Source organism: Borostomias antarcticus (assembly GCF_949987555.1).
Source record: "Borostomias antarcticus genome assembly, chromosome: 16".
NCBI lineage: Eukaryota > Metazoa > Chordata > Actinopteri > Stomiiformes > Stomiidae > Borostomias > Borostomias antarcticus.
In genome coordinates, this window is record NC_140249.1 from 6,696,455 (window position 1) to 6,716,349 (window position 19,895).

The 19,895-nt window shown below is 43.5% G+C and overlaps 1 protein-coding gene across 1 annotated transcript; it reads right to left on the reverse strand.

The window, feature by feature from the left end:
* Positions 1-7,985: 7,985 nt before the first annotated feature.
* On the reverse strand, positions 7,986-14,186 carry tunar (TCL1 upstream neural differentiation-associated RNA; the record flags this gene model as incomplete). The annotated part of the gene is made up of 2 exons (XM_084451136.1): positions 7,986-8,171; positions 14,151-14,186. The coding sequence occupies 2 exons, from the start codon at positions 14,184-14,186 to the stop codon at positions 7,986-7,988; spliced, it is 222 nt and encodes a 73-aa protein (XP_084307262.1).
* Positions 14,187-19,895: the final 5,709 nt, after the last annotated feature.

Consider the following 19,895-nt stretch of genomic DNA (forward strand, 5'->3'; position numbering starts at 1 on the left):
TAGTAGTCTATAGTTTAGTATAGTCCTATAATTATTGTATAGTCCTAGTTTATTATAGTATACAGTTATGTTCTATCTACAATTTACAGCATATTCTGTAAGCGAGGGATCCATCAACTCTATTGTACTGGTGACAGAACATGGTTGGTTTGGTGCTGAGGAGGTTTAAGGAGGAGAAAACAGAGACAGCTGCTGATAGCTGAGTTTCTGAGCCTCAGCCTGAGACAGCACAGCTGTCCCCCTCTCTCCGCTGCCCCTCGTTAAAAAACAACTTGCTGTGATCTGTTCTTTCTCAATTACAGCTTTGGTTTTCTCATCACACGCTCACTTCTAACCAGCCCAACATTTGCTTACCCTGTACTGTGCTGTTAAGACTAAACACAATGAAACGGAGAGCACTTCATACAGTAGATCAGGGGTTTCCTCAAACAGTTTCAATGCAGTTATTTGCTCATGAATCATGAGTTAATGGACTGTATTTCAAGTCTAATGTGTGTACATTAGACAATGGGTGTTTACTGGATCTCTTCTGAGTGTCTTTACTGTATTAAATGCCTGCACGTGCCAGACAGTGCAGGGTCAGTCGCCAGCGATATCTGATCAACTACTTCTTGACTTCCAACCCACCAGCATTTGCAACTGAAAATCTCCAGGCTCAAGGCATTCCAGTTGGCTAACATGGTATATAGGGAGATCTGGTTGGATGAAAGGAGAATCTAGGCTGACGAATGACAAGAAAGACAGTTAATCACGGCACTCTGTAGCACAGTCCCCAAGTAAATATTAACACAATTAATCATAGTCAGGACATCAGTCACGTCAAAAGAGCTCTTCTGAAATTTAAATGCAAATCGTTTTCACATCCTGCTTTCATCTCCTCCTTCCCGCCTTGCAGGGCCAGAGTAATCCACTCAAGGTCATTGTCTGGTTACAGGCAATCTTCTCCTGCAGTTAAAGACAAATAGAAGCACCAGTTTACATACCCTGTCACTTATGTTTTTTTCTTGTTTTTCTTTTAATTATATGGCCAAACTTTACACTTGCTTCAAAAGATCCCGTCTGGGAACTATTTTGTTTGTCTGACAGAAAGCAGAAACTTTTTTTTTTTTTTAAAGAAGAAAAGAAATAACCCAAATAATTTATACAGAAAATTTTCCACAGTTTACTACCTGCATTTACAATATTTTTTTCTTAGAGGGCAACACTTAACTACAGTCACCAGAAATGGTGATAATAGGTTTATAATATGTACAGTATACTATAATGATGACCTACTTAAATGAAAAGCTAATGCCAAGCTTGTGCATGTTCGTCCTTAGCTTGTATCCTAAACAGACAAAACGCTTTAAAGCACGTTTTAATGTTTAATTATCTTCTTCTCCTCTGATCTCATGTTAATTAAGAGTGTAGTCTACTGTGTATTTAATACAGGCATAGTTCAGTCCTCCCTCAGCAATGGACCCTGGAAGAGGTTCTCATTACGTTCTCCAAATTTTTTAAGCAAACCAGCTTAAAGCAATGTGCTGTACTAGGGTGGATAGCAGCTCTGTGTTTGCAGTGGAGGTGGTTTGTAACTACACTCTTGTGATGAAGAAACTGTGTAAAGCCTCTGATTATGAGGATGTCCACTTGGAGTAGTGATAGATGCTAGATGCTGGTATACCTACTCATCTCATCACTGGATTATTGTAGATGCTATTGTCTCATTTTATTTCTATTACATGGCACATACTGTAGTACTTTACATAAAAAAGATAGATAAAAACATAAATCATGTAAACACAGTGAGACATATTTAAAATAAACAATAAAAGTAAAATAAATTTATTTAAAATATGTACAATTCAATAAAATATTAAAAACTGAGAATACAAAATAAGAACACTTTAAAACATTAACACAAGTAAAGCTACGTGGTATAAAGCAATATTAAAAATATATGTTTTAAGCTTTAAGGTCTCAGACATTCTCGGGTCCCCTGGCAGGGTGTTCCAAAGGCTGAGGCATAAGAACTGAAGGCTGCCTCCCCAGGCCTCTTAGTCCTGACTCTAGGAACCATTAAAAGCTCAGTGCCAGAGGACCTGAGGGACCTACTACTGTAGGTGTATATTTTAAAAGCATGTCTGATACTGAATCCATTCTAAAACTGACAGGTAACCAGTGTAGTGATTTTAAAACTGGTGTTATGTGAACCCTCCTTCTGGTCTTTGTAAGAAGATGTGCTGCAGCATTTTGAATCAGTTGTAGTTGACTAATTACCTTTTTCGGTAGGCCAGACAGGAGAGCATTACAATAGTCCAACCTGCTAGTAATAAAAGCATGTTTTGGTCTTTCAGTATCAGTCTGAGAGAGGAAAGGTTTCACCGTGGCAATGTTTCTTATGTGATAAAATTAGGTCCTTGTCACATTCATTATATGGGTCTCAAAGCTAAGATCAGAGTCCAGCACGACACCTAAGTTTCTGGCCTGACATTTGGTGAGGCCATCAGACTGTGTGCCCCAATAGTCTCTCTCTTTCCCCTTTTTCACCAATGATCAATACTTCAGTTTTGTTCTGGTTTAACTGGAAGAGGTACTGTGACATCCATACATTTATGTCAGCAATACATTCTATCAAACAGTCAATTGAGCTGTAGTCGGTGGGGGGGTCACAGAAATGTAGAGCTGGGTGTCATCAGCATACCTATGGTAACTACGGTTCTCATTACATCACATAGGGGGTAACATGTACAGACTGAAAACTAAGGGCCCTAGAATCTATCATTGTGGGACCCCATATGCCATCTCAGTGTTTTTTGAGCTACAGTATGGTCAGGGGTGATGAAAAACTCTCGGCCAGTTTAATAAGTCCTAAACCAGTCAAGGACCGGACCGGAGAGGCCAACCTCGCTCTCAAGTCTTCTAACAAGGATATTAGGATCTACTCTAACACTGCACTCGGGTCCAGGAGGACAAGGACAGAGATCTTTTTTGAGTCAGCAGTGATTCTGAGGTCGTTGACAACCTTGACCTCTGTGTCTGTGTACTATGATGCCGGCAGAAACCTGACTGAAAAATGTCCAGGATACAATTTGCAGCTAGGAAATCATTTAGCTGTTTGAATAAAACATTTTTGAGAATTTTACTTAAAAAGTGGAGGTAGGAGATTGTTCTGAGGAGGACTGAGGAGTCTAAGTTGTTTTTCCACCAGGGCAGGTTCAAGTGCTGATGGAAAAATGTCTGTACTGAGGGAACAATTTACAATAGCTAAAGTGTCCACGGATACAGAGTTAAAAATAGTCTTGAAGAACTTGGTGGGAATAGGATCAAGGGGGCAGGTAAACAACTTAAGTTGTCGCACCACTTTGCTCAGCATCTCTGTGTAAAGAGTTCATAACACTGTTCCATGGAAGACAAGGGTCATCAAGCAAAATATTTGGTCTTGACTGGGTGATATTCATCCTAATGCCAGTTATCTTGTCTCTAAAATATGCTACAAATTCTTCACACTTTGAGGTAGAGGACATGTTGACAGGTGTATAGGGGGTGTATAGACCTGTAGCTAGCTATTCTGCCATCTTCATTACTGGAGTATGCTAGATGCTGGTAGACCTATTCTGTCATCTTCGTCATTGGAATTTCAGCATCATGGATTCCATGTCTTCTGCTCCAGGTTCAGCACCGGTGACAACCAGAGAAACTCCTCACAAGAAAGATCTGTAATTTGACACCCAAACTTAGCCTGACACTTTGACACTTTGACACTCTCTCAAGTTTTACATTTATATCAGGATTTGTCTTGGCTTTTCACAGGATTTATGTCCCTGCATGAATAAACATGTGGCAGCAGGATATGTGCACCCTCTGTGACAGCACATCTACATATGTAGGACATATTTATTGGGGGAAATCCTCTCAGATCCTGTGAGATATACAGGGAGGGTCCATACTAGGAGAATCCTGGATGAACTTTGACCTGGTTACAGAGAAAGGCAAGCAGGTTGATAGCAGATGGCATGTGTGCATGCACGCGCGAAAGAGAGAGAGATTCACCTTATGCACCTGTTTTGCTTATGCAATGGTACAAAATAGCCCCAGAAGAGCAACAAGCCACTATTACCCAAGTCTTGCAATATATGACAATCCGAGGAGATCTCCGAGATGGCCGGCCGGTCGTCCATTTCTGCCATTATAGAGAGATGATAACCACTCAGAAATAATTGTTTCAGGTGTTTCTTTTGTTGCTCAATGTATGTTTGACTGTGTTTACAAGCACACATCATCCTGCCACCGTTCTAATATGAAGGGCTGCCCTAAAGACATTGAATTTTTTTTTACTCAATTGTTTCCACACACTTTGAATGACAAAATCTGGATGAATATCCTCAGTCTCTAGTCGAGCAAGGTTTCAGAAACTGACTTGTGAGTTTACTTTCACCCCAAACAGCACATGTAGTTCACTCCATCCAAACAGTGTAGTTTGCTCCATCCAAATAGTACTGTTTTTACTGGGGTTTATTTTGCAGTTCAGATTCAGATGCATCTGCAGTGCAGCCATAGCTCCGGGCTGGTGACACGTGACCTTGCTTCTTAATGAATAGAATCACCTGAGACAAGAGGCCAGGGTGAGGCCCTCTCAGAGGCCAGGGTGAGGCCGTCTCAGGGGGCGTCTCGGTTTTATTTGCTTCCTGAATCTTACGGTTTACAATGAACACATGTGAGGGGTTGCTTCAAACAGCGATGTAATATGTCTTAAAATGTTATAATGTGGAGTCTATAACTTTGTAATATAGAGTCTAGGTCTAATTTATGGATATGCACTGGTTATCACTTGATTGAACATCCAGTCAGACAGTCAGTAGATTGTTGTTGGTCTATGTATAACTGCAGTTGTACACTGTGTTTTGGTGTGCTTCATTCTTAAAGGATTTAGTGCCTTTGTTGAATGGATAAATCGACATTCAGATTCCCATAAGAACATTAAAGAATGTTAAATGTGTCGGCTCGATAGAGACTGAATATGTGCTTAGACAATCAGCTTGATTGAGTCATAGTCGTGCGGCATCTGCAATCTTCCTCTCATTGTTCAGCAAGCATCCTTCTGCTTCAAAGTGGAATGAGCCTCAGCTATGTTGTTCATGTATCCAGTTGAAACAATAGCTTAAAGCAGACTCCTAGGCTTCTGTGAATTTAAGCAGCTGTGGATCTTAAAAAATATTGTTTACTTGGTTCGTTGCCTAATCCGTTGGATTCAAAATGACGAGTTGAGCTGTTTTTATTCACATTTTTTCTCTTCAAATTTCTCCTCGAACAGGATTATTCCAGTCTGCTTCCAATTCCAGCTGGTTTCCTAATGGAGGGAGAAATTATTCTGACACAAATATGACCTAAATGATACAAACAAAAAGAAGATGGATAGCCTTGTTTAGGATGATTGGTATGTGTGTGATTTGGTTTTACTCTCTTTGCCCTGCTGGCTAGCTGTGTTCCTTCTCCTTTTTTACGTCTTTCAGATTGATTTGGGATTGGACAGAGATATCTGTCTCATAGAATGTAACGCTTCAGACTTCAGTCTTTTTTTCTTCTTCTCCATTTGAAGGCACCGTATTTATCTTTACTGAACTGTCATGCTCTTCAAAGCCTCTGCTGAGAGTATTCTCGAGCGCCTTCCACATTCAGGTGTAAATCTTCTCTAAACACTACTTTATGTTCTTTCAACTTGAAACAATGTCAAAACTAGATGTTCTGCAGAACAAATTACATACAGTATAGCCACCACTTGATGTGGCAGTTCAGATAATCTGTTCTATTTATACTGTTCATCTCTTTGAAGCAATCCTAGTCTGTGAAGAAAAGTATATGAAAAATAATAAAAGGCAACACTCATGTCAATTGAATGTTTGAATTGTTTTATTAGATTATTCTTAACAAAACAGCAGGCTGAAAAAAATCCATATCCAAGGACAAATGAACGGATAGGATCTGAGCATGTCTGGGAACATCTTACCTTTCCCCAATAAGTTAGTGAAAACTTTGTATTATGGGCAAATTCAAAAGTAAGCAAACACTTTATATGCGATAGCTCTGGGGAGCCAAATCAACAGAAAATGGATAGTTATTGAGAGCCAGGCTGTGCTAGGCAGAACAGCACCAGGACCCTTAGGCAGAGGCTTTTAATAAAGGGAGAACAGGCAGAGAAGCTAGCGGACCACCAAACTCAGTTACAAATCTGAGATACGTTCGCTACACTGTCCACGTGTTTGTACGGTTTCACTCTCAGAGTCCCATCCATAACTAAATTCTGCCAACGACGGAAGGAGACTTTAACTTTAGAGAGACAATTATTGACTTTACAACTCCATAGTAGGAAAAGTAACACATGTAATCAATGTAATGTAATCAACAATATTATATCCACACAATGTTGGTAATATCACCTGTAAATCACTTTGGAAGGAACATTTGAAGCCCTTGCACAATGTTCTTCTCCTGCCTAATATCTGGATTATGGGAGATTAAGAGATTTATACTCAGGCACTTTCTGAAATCACTAGAGTTTAGATTGAGGCAAACACAAAGAGTATTTTGCTCATGTACTGTAGATGATCATTCTTCAATTGTGCTCTTTAGATTAGTTGTACATCTATCGATCTTACGTAGGTAACTAGACAGGGCGGCACAGTCTTTTAGATATACTGTAGTTCATCCAGTAGTATCAGATCAAATGAAACTTTATTTATATAGTGCATTTCATGCACAAAGGCAACACAATGCGATTGTATAGTATATGACTATTCACATTGTAATTTGAAAGAAACATTGAGAAAATATATGTACATAAACTCACCTCATCAGAAAGTAGCATCAGTCTGACATTTTAAATACATACATGATGGAAATACCAATTCCCTTGTGTTTTAAGGCATTTCAGTCACTATGCTCAAGGCTAAGTTGACTGAGGGAGTGGGCGACACAAAAAGCAATCTATCCAACACTCTGAAGCTCAGTAAATGCTATATACATTTAGATACAGTTTGACTACACTGTAATGGTAATTTTTCCAGCGTCAACTTTATAAACGCACATCACATGTGTGTGGTATAATCACTCCAACCTCACCAGTTACATGGATCGTACCAGAGACACACAAGCCCTGCATTGTTTTCTACTCTCAAAATAGACCTACCCCACTGTGACCCTTTTAATCTATCTATAAACACAATTAACAATAGATTTTAGTATAATCAATAATTTGAACTAATTAATATAATATGACTTAAGGTCCAAAACAATTTTTTTGAAAAATAGTTATCAGTCAGACATAATAAGAACAATCATGAAACCAGGTTGATGAACATGTTGCTACAACATATCCACTAGACACTCAAACCCAGCTCTGAAGTGTTTTAGTGTAAACAGTGTCTTTACAACATATTAAGTCAGCGTACATTTGAGAAACCTTTGAGGCTCATGATCACGTTGCCCATACAGTAGCCTACATGTCTCTTCACCAAGTTTGAATGTCATCAATCCATTTTAAGACAACGTTTTTCGTCCATTTTAACGTTAAAATGTCATTTTGTCTTTGAAAAATAAAAACAGCTGCCGCAACAGACTCAGTCCCTTCAGCTCCTAGTCTCTGTACTGCCCTGGTGCAGATGAGAGCGGCAAAGCAGGGCCTGACAGACCAATCAGATTGCCCCATCCACATGCAAATGTGAGCTATCACTCTAAAGAATCTGTGATGTGGGATGCCGTCAACAGCCACAGTCCCCACGGCAACAGACCAGTCTTCCGTAGTCTCGATGCCACTTTGTGACGTTGCCGTCGGATATAGTATGTGATGCGGTGATCACACCATCCTAGATCATTTTGAACATTATGGAAGTCTAGAAATGTATCCTCGCTTCCGGGTTTTGACTCTCGGCCGTTCGGCATGGCTGTCAGTATTAGTGGTGCAGACGCGGGAAGTGTGATAGCTCAGGCGGTCCCATCTGCCTGGTCGTCTACAGGGTTGTGTAGATGTAGACGAAGATGATGACCACGAGGTTGAGGATGGTTCCGATGATGCCCAGCATGGCCAGGATCGACTCTTCCTTCCCCTCCCTGTCCTGGATGCCCTTCTCTTCATCCCTCACGGCCGTGTTTACCATCTTCCCTGGAAAAGTCTGCAGTTTCCCTCTCAAACCGGTCTGGGAAGAGGGAGATAGTGACGACAAGCACAGTTAATCAATGTATCAGTACATTTATAACTATTGATCTCTTCACATTGACATAGGATGTTGAGGAATTAAACAACGGTGTCTAGAGCAAATGGTAAATGGAGAATAGCATATTTCTACCTTAATGGACAAAGAGCTTTACAATGGCCTCTCATTCACCCATTTACATCCACACATTACACACCGGCAGCTGCCATGCTCATTGTGGTTTGTGGTCAGTGTCTTGCCCAAGGACACTTCGACATGTGGACAGGAGGAGCCAGGAATCGAACCACCGACCCTGCGGTCATTGGACGACCCGCTCTAACTCCACAGCCGTCTCCCAAAGTAATGAAGCAAATAAAGGGCAATCTGTGAAGGTGAAGACTTAGAGCTGATCGTACTACTGCATGTTTCCCACAGGCTCTGACACCATGTGTTTGAAAAGCATCAGTTTGAAGTAACGTGTTAGCATGTAGCGGTTAGCCGGGCCTGAGCAGAGCAGAGAGGAGGGAAACAGACTTATGAAGTCAGCAATGTAATGAGAGAGTTATCATAAATTTACTGAATGGCTTGATTTTGATGTGACGTTCTGTCAGCTTTATGATACGATATGGTTTACGTCAATGTGAAATATATGACAGATAAAACATGTATGCGGTTGTCTTATTTGGCCCTGGAATGTGCAAGGTAAGCGTTGACATACAAATTGCAGCTGCAACAACAATAATAACAAGAATAACACGTTTACACACACACACGCACGCGCACACATTTACACACACATACTATACATACACACATACAGTACACATACCCACACCTACATTTACATACACACATTCACAAACATTTACACATACACACACACACACAGTGGCTTGCATGTTGCATTACTTCTCCCCAAGCTTTTACAGCACAATATTTTATTAATAGACACAGATTTTTCATCAAAAATATATTAATTTCTGTCATCCACTGAATAAAATATATAGTCAACTGCTTTAAGTGTGTTTCAATATCAGTAAATGATTTAGTCAAACACTCCAGAGTCAAAACTGTTGCTTTCTCACTTGTGGGGCTTACGAGAGCCTTGTCCGAGAGCCAGGGCTCTACCTTGTTTGTGTGTGTTTAGAATAAAATTACCTCAATAAATATTTCATATGTCACATGTACATGGCACTGAGTCTAATGAGGCAGGGAAGGTGTGTTTGTGTGACCCAAGCAGAAGTGTGTTTGGATGTGTGTGTGTGTGTGTGTGTGTGTGTATGTGTGTGTGTGTATGTATGTGTGTGTGTGTGTGTGTGTGTGTGTGTGTGTGTGTGTGTGTGTGTGTGTTTGCGGGTTGGGGGGTTGGGGGGGTAAGGAATGTATGTTGCAGCAGGGGTCTGTGTTTGTTTTGTGAAGGAACAGGGGTTCAAGAGTGTGTTGCCTGCCAGGTCGTTGTACTGTAGCAGCTCGGGCAGGTCGGTGTCCTGAGACAGAGACACAGAGACCCTGTTCAGACTGGGTTGTAGAGTATGTTTTGGATGATCAGATTCAAAGTGGACGGCGCTAAAGACGGCAACCAAAACGTTTTGTGAAACGTTTCCTCAGATCACTTGCCGAGGTGGTCTGGGAAGCATTTGACCGCATATCTTTAGCAGTCTAAATGCTAATGCATCCTGATGCGGCCCCGACAAAGACGTAACAGGAAAACACGTCCTCCATGCAGGATACATTTTCTCCTATTTCGACTTATCCTGCATTCTTTTACAAGTCACAATTGTCTCGTCCTATCAATCGAAACAGCTGGAATAGTCCTACTATGTACATTAGTTATTCAAACATCTTTGGTTGCTTTCATGCACACTTTTTTGGAATCCGCTTGAAGTCAAACCTGTGCTACACGCACGTAGGCAGGAGTGAGTGAGTTACTATGGTTACTATATACAAACACAAGTGGTCTGCTGGACACATTTGAAGACGGATGATAGACACAGGTGTAAACGACGCTGTGTCTCGCTGTCCACTTGTGATCTGATCGTCCAAAACACATTTTAAGACCGAGTCTAAACAGGGTCAGAGGGTTTCAGAGGCCCCAAGCTCCTCCACCAGGTCAATGGGCTCCATGAACACTTAAACCCATCGCAGTGGCGGGCTGCTCAGTTGGGTAGTCCTAACCTGAAGCTTGAGACCCAATATTTATTATTTAACATCTAGAGTATTTAAGATGTACCTGGGATTGGGAGAGGAGTTGTTAAAAGGCTTAGGAGTTGTGGTGTCGTACCTCAGAACAGGCAGGATCATCTGTTAAGATATACTGTAGTTTTATTGATGTAGCCCACTACAGTACATCAATTAAAACCGGGGTTTTGTGTTTCAGGACAGGTGAATACCAGACAGTCTCTTGGCGTGTACAACCCTGTGAGTCAAGATTAAACATTCAGCCAGGGTCTTCTCTCCATCCATCACAATGTCTACAGAAAATACACTTTTGATGATTAATCCAGTTTTGCACGGTTGTTTGCTATATTGTTGTTAGTGTGGGAACCTCCATCTGTGTAATTGAACTGAGGAGTGTGGCCGGCTACATTGGTGCTGGGGTTAAGAGAGCGCCCGTCCGAAATTACGGCACAATTATGCCAATTAGATTGATCTTTATTTGCACAGAGCAAAGGAGAGAGATACGTGGTTCGAGGAAGAATTAGCAAAGTCTTAATAATCTGTGAAAGTACTTCACTTACATAGGAGTACATGGGCCTGATGTTAACCATTAGATCTAAATCTAAATGGACTGCACTTATATAGCGCTTTAATCCAAAGCACTTTACAATGAAGGCCTCTTATTCACCCATTCACCCACACATTCACACACTAATGACGGCAGCTGCTGTGAACAACTGTGTACAAGCCTGCTCATTAGGAGCAATTTGGGGTTCAGTGCCTTGCCCAAGGACACTTCGACATGTTGTCAGGAGGAGCCGAGATCCGAACCGCCAACCTCACGATCATTGGACGACCTGCTCTAATCTCCTGAGCTACAGACGCCCCACGCCCCCATCTGTAATATGGCTATGCATATTACCAAGGCAGATTGCAATTCTAAGAATTACGTTTGAGATTATTTGTCTCAGGCACTGGCATGTGTGTGTGTGTGTGTGTGTGTGTGTGTGTGTGTGTGTGTGTGTGTGTGTGTGTGTGTGCGTGTGTGCATGCATGCGTGCATGTGTGTGTGCGCGCGTGCGTGCGTGCGTGTGTGTGTGCGTGTGTGTGTGTGTGTGTGTGTGTGTGTGTGTGTGTGTGTGCGCGTGAATGATAAACAATAGGAGAGCTGTTCTGGACATGCTACAGTAACCACAGCACATGCTAACCATACTGGAGATTACACAGATCCAGACAACGTCCATCAGTGGGTTACATTATGCAAAGCAAGCCGAAAAAGTGACAGAGAGTATGGCAGAGGTTATCCCAGTTACAGAGTATAGCAGAGGTTATCCAGGTTCATCCAGGCTTCAGTCTCTACAGTGGCTGGAGTGCTCTATGCTCTGCCTCACAGCTCTAACAATAGGATCTGATTGGCCCTCTTGGGGAGTGCTATGATTTGATTGGCCCTCATGGGGACTGCTATGATCTGATTGGCCCTCATGGGGAGTGCTATGATCTTATTGGCCCTCATGGGGAGTGCTATAAACAGGGCTTCCCTCAACCTCAGAGAATCTTTGTGTTCCATTGGCTGCTACTTAATGCATGAAGACAGCTGTTCGCTGCTGATACAAAGAGTGGTGGCAGAGAGAGATGGAGAGAGAGAGATAGAGAGAGAGAGAGAGAGAGAGAGAGAGAGAGAGAGAGAGGTGGAGAATGAGGGTGGAGAGAGATGGAGAAAGGGAGAGGGAGGATGGAGAGAGATGGAGAGTGAGGGTGGAGAGATGGAGAGAGAGGGGGAGAGAGGGAGAGATGGAGAGAGGGAGAGATGGAGAGAGAGAGAGGGAGAGATGGAGAGAGAGAGCAAGGGTGGAGAGACAGATGGGGAGAGAGAGAGAGAGGCGGAGAGGGGAAGAGAGAGTCAGAGAGATCCAGTTTCTGCCAAATCTGGGTACGGAGGACACGACTTCACCAGCACAGCGGTGTCTCTGGAGACCGCCCAGACCTTCCCCCAACACCTGGCCGCTGAGCGGACCCTCAGGGTTCAGAGATGCTGAGGGTCTGTTTGGATTGCAATGGCAGCGCTGGCATCATTCGGCAGTGTACTGTACCCTTGTCAGTGAATATTTATTATCTACCAATCTTCTCTGTTTCACACCCAGAGCTAGAGCCAGTGTGACTGTCCTGTCTAAAGATTATCTGTACACTCTGTATGCTAGGTGAGTACAAATACATGCGTGGGTCTATTGGAAAGCTAATGAGGCCAAGAGGTGTGTGTGTGTGTGTGTGTATGTGTGTATGGTGTGTGCATATGTTTGTGTGTGTGTGTGTGTGTGTGTGTGTGTGTGTGTGTGTGAGAGAGAGAGAGAGAGAGAGAGAGAGAGAGAGAGAGAGAGAGAGAGAGAAATTGAGAAAAAGAGACTGATTTCTCCCTGACATATTGTTCTGGGTTATCAGGTAGATCAACACTTTCAAAGCAGAGTATATTGTTGAGAGTGAACATCCCTGTGTGTTTCAGTCTGAGGTTTACAGAGAATAATGATTCACACCTGATTCCGGCGTTTCAGAACAAAAGCCTCGAGCCCAGATCAGATGAAAAGTGCATGAGGCTGGAAGGAGAGTGGCGTCATACCTGGAGCTCCAGCCTCCGTCCCTCCCGCTCTGCCTGTGGGGGCCTGGCTGCCTGAGACCAGTAGAGTGAAGGCAGTTGCCACTTGAATAATTCTGAGCATGTCGAACAGATGCTAAGTGACTCTGACAGGCCGCGTTGCTTTTGGCACTGTTGTTGTTTTCAAATGGAATTATTAAAACAAACAACCCCCAACCCCCATACTGAGGACAGGTCTGTGTATGCACAAAGGCACACGCACAGAGGAGCACGCACACACACACACGCACGCACGCACGTACGCACGCATGCACACACACACACACACATCATTCCAGAAGGGGATTGAAGGGGGGGGTTCCACAGTTACTGCTGAATCGAGCTGTTACACTGCTCGAGTTCTCCCTAACCTGAGATAATTATATTACAGTACTATTACAGTGATTATTATATTACAGCAGTATTACAGTGATTATTGTATTACAGTACTATTACAATTATTATATTTCCGTACTATTACAGTGCTTATTATATTGCAGGACTATTTCAGTGATTACTGTACAATCGTACTGTTAGTTACAGTGATTATTATATTACAGTACTATTGCAGTCATTATAACAGTCATTATTATATTACTGTACTGTACTGTAAGAGCAATAGAGCCTCATCAATGCATTTCACTCATTGTAGCTGATAAAGTGGAATCATGCTGAGAGAAGTAATCATTAACTGAACAGGGAAAGAGGATATCAGACACAGGAGAATCTTTCTTTTGTATTAAATTGAAACAATATTTCTCCTTTCTCTTACTCGACTGTTCCCATCCCTCCTCCCTGAAGGTTGTTGATGAAACATGACTCCTGACTATTCTGTTAATGTATCATAAACGTTTTGTCTAAAACATCAAATCAATCGGTTGTTGACAACACGCTGATAGATACGGTCCCAGTGGTGCACGTGGAGGTGTCACCTGAACATATGGCCCCCCCAGCTGAGTGAGCCAGCAACACAGGGGAGACGACAGTCACACTTCCACAGCAAGGTTGCCCTTTACTGTCTTTACCAAGAGTTTAGAACAGAAGCGACAACTTGACAAATGTGTGAGTCCATTTATAAAGCATTGTAATGGTGCAGTCAATTCCAGACTTGACAATCATTCTCCACATTAATATCTTATAAATGATTTATGCTCAATAAATTAGCTGAATCAAAAACAGTGTGAGTATAGATGACTTACCTTGCAAAGCATCAGGAGGAACATAGCATTGGACATGCTGGAGGGGGACACCTTTCCGTGGCGCACAGACATCCCTGGCAACTAAGGGGAAAGTCGGCTCCTCTCATCCTTCGGTGTTGGAGGGGATCTGGAGAGGGCTGGCTCGTCTTCCAGGAAGTCCGATCGGAGGGCTGTGGTTGGTCGTATCCTCGGCGGCGGAACGTCTGCTCCCCGAGTTTCATCTCACTAGTGGCCAAGTTCTCATCTCCCAGAGTCTTCTCCTTCACCTTGACTAGCTCAAGCAGCCAGCGGTCTCTGCTCACCCCCCTCCTCTGCTCTCCTCCCCCCTCCTTTGGTCTGGTCTCTCCTTGTCTGCTCGGGGAGGTGATGTCAGGTTGAAAAGAGGAGCTGGAGGAGTCAGTCGATGGGCAGATGAAACAGAGAAGGGAGGAAGCAAGCAGTTTCATACGTGCGAAAATCCATTCTCTTTTGAACGCCCCACAAATCCCGCCTAGATCCCTCCAAAGACCCCTGTCCAGTCTACCATTCTAATCATGGACGTCCGCCTCTCTCTAAGCTAACACCTCAACCCAGCACTCCCCATCCAAAGACTAAAACACACTGTCAAACTTTTATCATGCACAGGAATGTGAGTTTCAGCTTATTTCCTGTCTTCTCAGTTACAAAATAGTCCAGCGAAAATGACGGCGGACACATTCACTGACTTGACACGATGCACACACCCCCCCCACCCTCCCCCCTCGCCCCCCCCCCACCCCCCACACACACCTGTATCTTAATGATTAGTTGTGTAACAAGCCTTCTTCTCCTGCGCTTCACTGAGTGTCTCCCTGCCTGACTGAACAGAGCCAGAGTGAGAGAGCAGCAGCGGCAGCAGCAGCAGCTGCTGTGAGAGGATCTGTACCCAGCACTGATGCCACTCCGGAGCCAGGAGAGGTTCCCCTGCTCCCCCTCTCTCTCTCCTCCTCCGCCACAGAGTGTTCGTGCAGCTGCGGTTGCCTGGCAACCAGCTGAGAGGAGTCACAGAACGAACGCCCCGATGACGACGACGACGAGAAGCGTTTGTGACAGGGGCCGGGATGAGGGACGGGGACGGTCTGCTGCTCTTTGCCTCTTTGTGTGTGTGTGTGTGTGTGTATGTGTGTGTATGTGTGTGTGTGTGTATGTGTGTGTGTGTGTATGTGTGTGCGCAAGCGTGTGTGTGTCCAGGAATTTACATCCAAACACCTTGGGCCTTTGTCTTTGTAATTTGTCACCTCCCCCCAAGTCCCCTGCAAAACCCAGTTTCAGTCATGTAAAACACCTCAGCTCTCCCTCTTTTGTAATTGTGAGCACACTCTGCATAGCTCTTCCTCATCTCTTTGTTTAGGTCGGAGGGGCCCCACCTTGGTCTTCCTCGTCCTGATTCAGAGCTTTGTTTTCTTTGTTTTCTCATGTCACATGTTTTTACTCTTGGCCACGCCTGCCATTCATGTACGAGCCGAGATTATTTCCTCAGTTCTTCCACTGGATTCTTGAAGCGCACAGGTACGTTTAAACGAACCCTCTTGTGGTTCTGAGTTGTATTTGCCTTGATTTGGTTCAGTTGTGTTGGTCTGGATTGGTTGAAAACAGGAAACCCCAGCGTGGGTATTTAGTAAGTAACTATCTAAGGAGATGTGAACAGCAATAGATTTTATATCGTATTGTCTTTTGACTTCGTCCTTGTTTCGTTACGAGGGTATCAGCTGTTCAAGTGAGAGTTTGGCACAGAACAGGTTTCCTTTTGGCCGGTCGCGGGAGAGTTTTAGCAGCTGTTCAAGTGAGAGTTTGGCACAGAACAGGTTTCTTTTTGGCCGGTCGCGGGAGAGTTTTAACCGAGAGCAAGTTGAGAGAGTTTTTGCTCAATGGAGATGTAGCTACAGGGCGGAATTGAGAGTTTTGCAATCCGCGTTTCTGGTAGAGATTTTGACCAGAGGGGCTGTACATATTTTGGTAGGATCTAAACGGAAGGTTTAGCCTGGACCAAATTGCTAGTGCAGCCGAGAATGATTTGTTGTAAAACGTGGGCCTTTGTTTCATGTTTGTGTGTTAAGTCGTATATTGGTCGTCGTTTGGTCGTCCTTTGTTTGCGTTCCCGTGTGTCTGCTACGTTTCTCTCTTGCATGTGCACGGGGGGTTGGTCGTCTTATGTGTTCACTGTTTGAGCCTCGGCTCTTGATTATTGTTTGTTATGCGCGCCATGGATCCAGGTAAAGTATTGTTTTGTACCCTTTTTAGACTGTTAAAATTCTGCTAGATTCCCAGTAGGCTAGCTAGCTGGTTGCCTAGGAGATAAGGAAAACTCCGCTATCGCGGTGTTCCGCCATTGAGCCAGAAGAGAACAAAGCACTTCGCTGACTGGGTGAGTACTAAGCGAATTTAATGTGTCTTAATGTTCTTTCCCGCCGTGAGTTAACTATAAGGTTTCCTTTCATTGCTGTTTTGGGGTTTTAGGCTGCGTCGTGATTATTTGGGATTTGTTTCTTTAAATTTCCCCGCGCTGCCAAAGACAACTTCCGGGTCATACATGCAACATTTTGGGATCACCACTAGGTGTCCCTGTAACCCCGGCTACTAACAATATGCTAGAGGATGTAAAGAATTTCTACTGCTAAACGTGTCTAGCCTGAGGAGATTGTTGCGCTCAAGCATTATTCTGCGAGCGTTTGTTGGCAGATTTTCGTTATGTGCTAAAGCATTTTCGATCTCTTACATCCACATCTGACATTTTAGTGTTAAATTCTAAGATTCTAAGCAGCTAGAGGTGGTTGAGATGTCTAGGTTAAGGGAAAAGCCTGTTAATCCTATAGACTGGTCTGTTTTTAAGATTTTGGGAGAGTAGAACGAGAGTTTTTTTTTTTTAGGTCAGGAAGGAAAGATAAGGAGATTCAGCAAACAGTCTCTCCACCATTTCCCCAGCAGAATAACTCTGATTTAAAATTAGATTCCCCCTCGACTTGTTGCGCCATTAGCCACGCCCCTTCTCTCTACGAGTTAAGCCACCCCTTTCTACGAGGTATTTGTCCGAACAGGTCCGGAAGGAAGAGCCTCCGATTTTGAAGTCGAGCGCCACCTGTTGGATTTCCCTTGAACAACCCATAAGGGTGATTTTAAACTAGCCAAGATAGAGAGTTTTAATTTTTAAGGGAAATAAACAGGATAAAATAGATGTAGAGCGAACTCAAAAGTCTGACAGGGTTGAATAGGTGTTTGATTCAGGAGTTTTGTTTCAATAGTCAATGAATGGCCATAAGCTGTTCGTTTTATGCATTTCTACTGTATGAATTTTCATTCATATAATGATAATGTGTTTTTTGAGGAGCTGGCATTAGGCCTTCTCCTCTGCTATTGAACCCAGTCTGTGTTTTGAGTCTTAATTTTCAGGTGCTATGGACCCTGGGCGGCAGGTCTTTGAGGAGCCTGGATCATGGGATCATGCCTTCCTGGGGACATTGGAACCTGCTGTTGACAACTGTCGTTCCGGGAGTGATGGGTGAATGCCGAACCAGGAGACGGGCACAGGACACCGGAGGTTACTGGCCTGTTTCCCTACAGATGGGCGATCTGGGGTTCGTGAGATGCAGACCAACGCCATGTCACCTACTCACTGTGAGCGACAGATAAGTATGAAACGGAGAAGAGACCATTTTGTCCAAAGCAGTGCCCAAATACTCTGTCCTCAAATGCAGAAGAGGGAGGGTTTTAGATATACAAAATTTTAGCTATACAAATGAAGCTTTGATGGAGTTTTTTGATTAGTTAATTGTAAATGAAGCCAGTTCATTTTAGTGTCATTTTCTTTGACCCATATCTATTTTTATCCTGACTTCAGGAAATTTTTGCTTTCACCCTTAGGGGGTGTTGTTTTGTTGAGACGAGAATATGGTTATTTTATTTTCATAAAATCGTGAGAGAAATGCTAGAGCCAAACCCAATTGCCTTGATCATGACTGGGGACTGGGCGTGTTGAAGTCATTCTAACGCTGCCCCTGATGTCACTGTAGGCTACTGCAGACTGGCTCTAAATGACACTTGAACAGTCACCCTGTTTAAGTTTTCCTGACAGAATAACAACATTTTTTCCCCAAAGCAGGAGCTTGCGCTTAACCATGTTTCTGAGTATCTCCTACAGACTGTTGAATAACCGTTCCTGACCAAAGAAGGGAACAGGGAGACCAGACCAGAGGACTCTCTTTTGCTCTTCTGTTTTGTCTCTGTTTGTCTCTCTCATCTGTGGATCCACAGACGGAGCACTTCATCAGCCTGTGCTGGAGGCGGGAGCGCCGAGGTGAGCCCTCCAGCAGCACGACCCGGGCCGGCCCTACGTGGAGCAGTACAGGGATGGACCGGGTTCAGTTCAAGAGCCTACATTTCTGACCTACAAGCATCTGCTCCACCTGCGGAGAAAAAGAAATGAAGGACTAAGTGCACATTTCCACCACCAAACTAACCTGTATCTAGGGCCTAATGACAAACCTGTACTACCTCGTTCATGTTTTCATTATGCTTTCAAACTAGCCCACGGGCCAGATCATGTTTCAAAAACAGGGGTGGCGGAGGATGTTAACAGATGTCTCCAACAGAATGAGGACCGCCATTTCCTGAGGCTAAGGAGGGGTTCCTGCATCACATCTCTCCTGGGGATTGGGTCCTGGTCCACGACCACAGACGAAGGAGCTGGAACTCGCCGAGGTGGCTCGGGCCGTACCAGTTTCTACTCATCACGCAGACAGCGATCTGAGAGGACTTCGTTGGATCCATGCAAGCATTGCCGACGGGTCCAAGCAGCAGAGGACGGTCCACCAAGGGATCGCAAACACCAGGAGATCAGAATGCAGCTGAACCAGAGGGCTCAGAGGCCATAACCATGGGCCATCACACTGTCCTCTCCTCTGACGAGGAATCGGAGGAAAAATGACCTTGCTGGTCACCTCCTCACAAGATGCACCACACACGCACACACACCTGCACACACTAACATTGAACATAACTGATTTCAAGCAACGCGACATCGAAGTTGCGATCTAGAAGAGAAGACGCCTTGCATTCCCCAAATGACATTCTATTGCCCAAAAGAGAAGTGTCACCTAAATGACTGTTGGGATACACTGTGAACAAGAGTGACCTTGACAGACAGTCACCGCCACACTCTCCTCTCCTCTGATGAGCAATCGGACTGCACCTCTGATCGCACACACTGGAACCTACATTAAACATTCAGAAACGCACACATGGAATCTATGTTCCATAGGACATCACATGCGATTATTCACAAGAGTGAATGAACTTTGAAATAATCTGGACAATATCATATTTGTTTACAAGAGTTGCAATTGTTGAAACATGAGTTGATAAATAAGTTTGGGTTTTTCCTCTAAATTGACCAAGAGGTTTTTTGCCCCTCTTACACTGGTAACCATTTTATCTTTTTTTTGCCTTGTTAAATCAAGTTTGTTTTTTGGTGAATGGTTGTCCACTCTTAGACTATAAATAGTATATAATCATGTCATCTTTTTTATCTTGTTTCCTGTTGAATTTCTGAAGCAAGGGGTTTTGGTGTGTGATTTTGCACGTTGAGAGAAAATAATTAAAGTTTCCACCTAGTGGAGAGATTATTTCCTTTCCACATGTATAGCATAGCTGACTGTTTACACTGTGTTTGGATTTTATATTTGTGTGCCTGTTCAGGCACAAATGAGGGATTGTCCAGGAATTTACATCCAA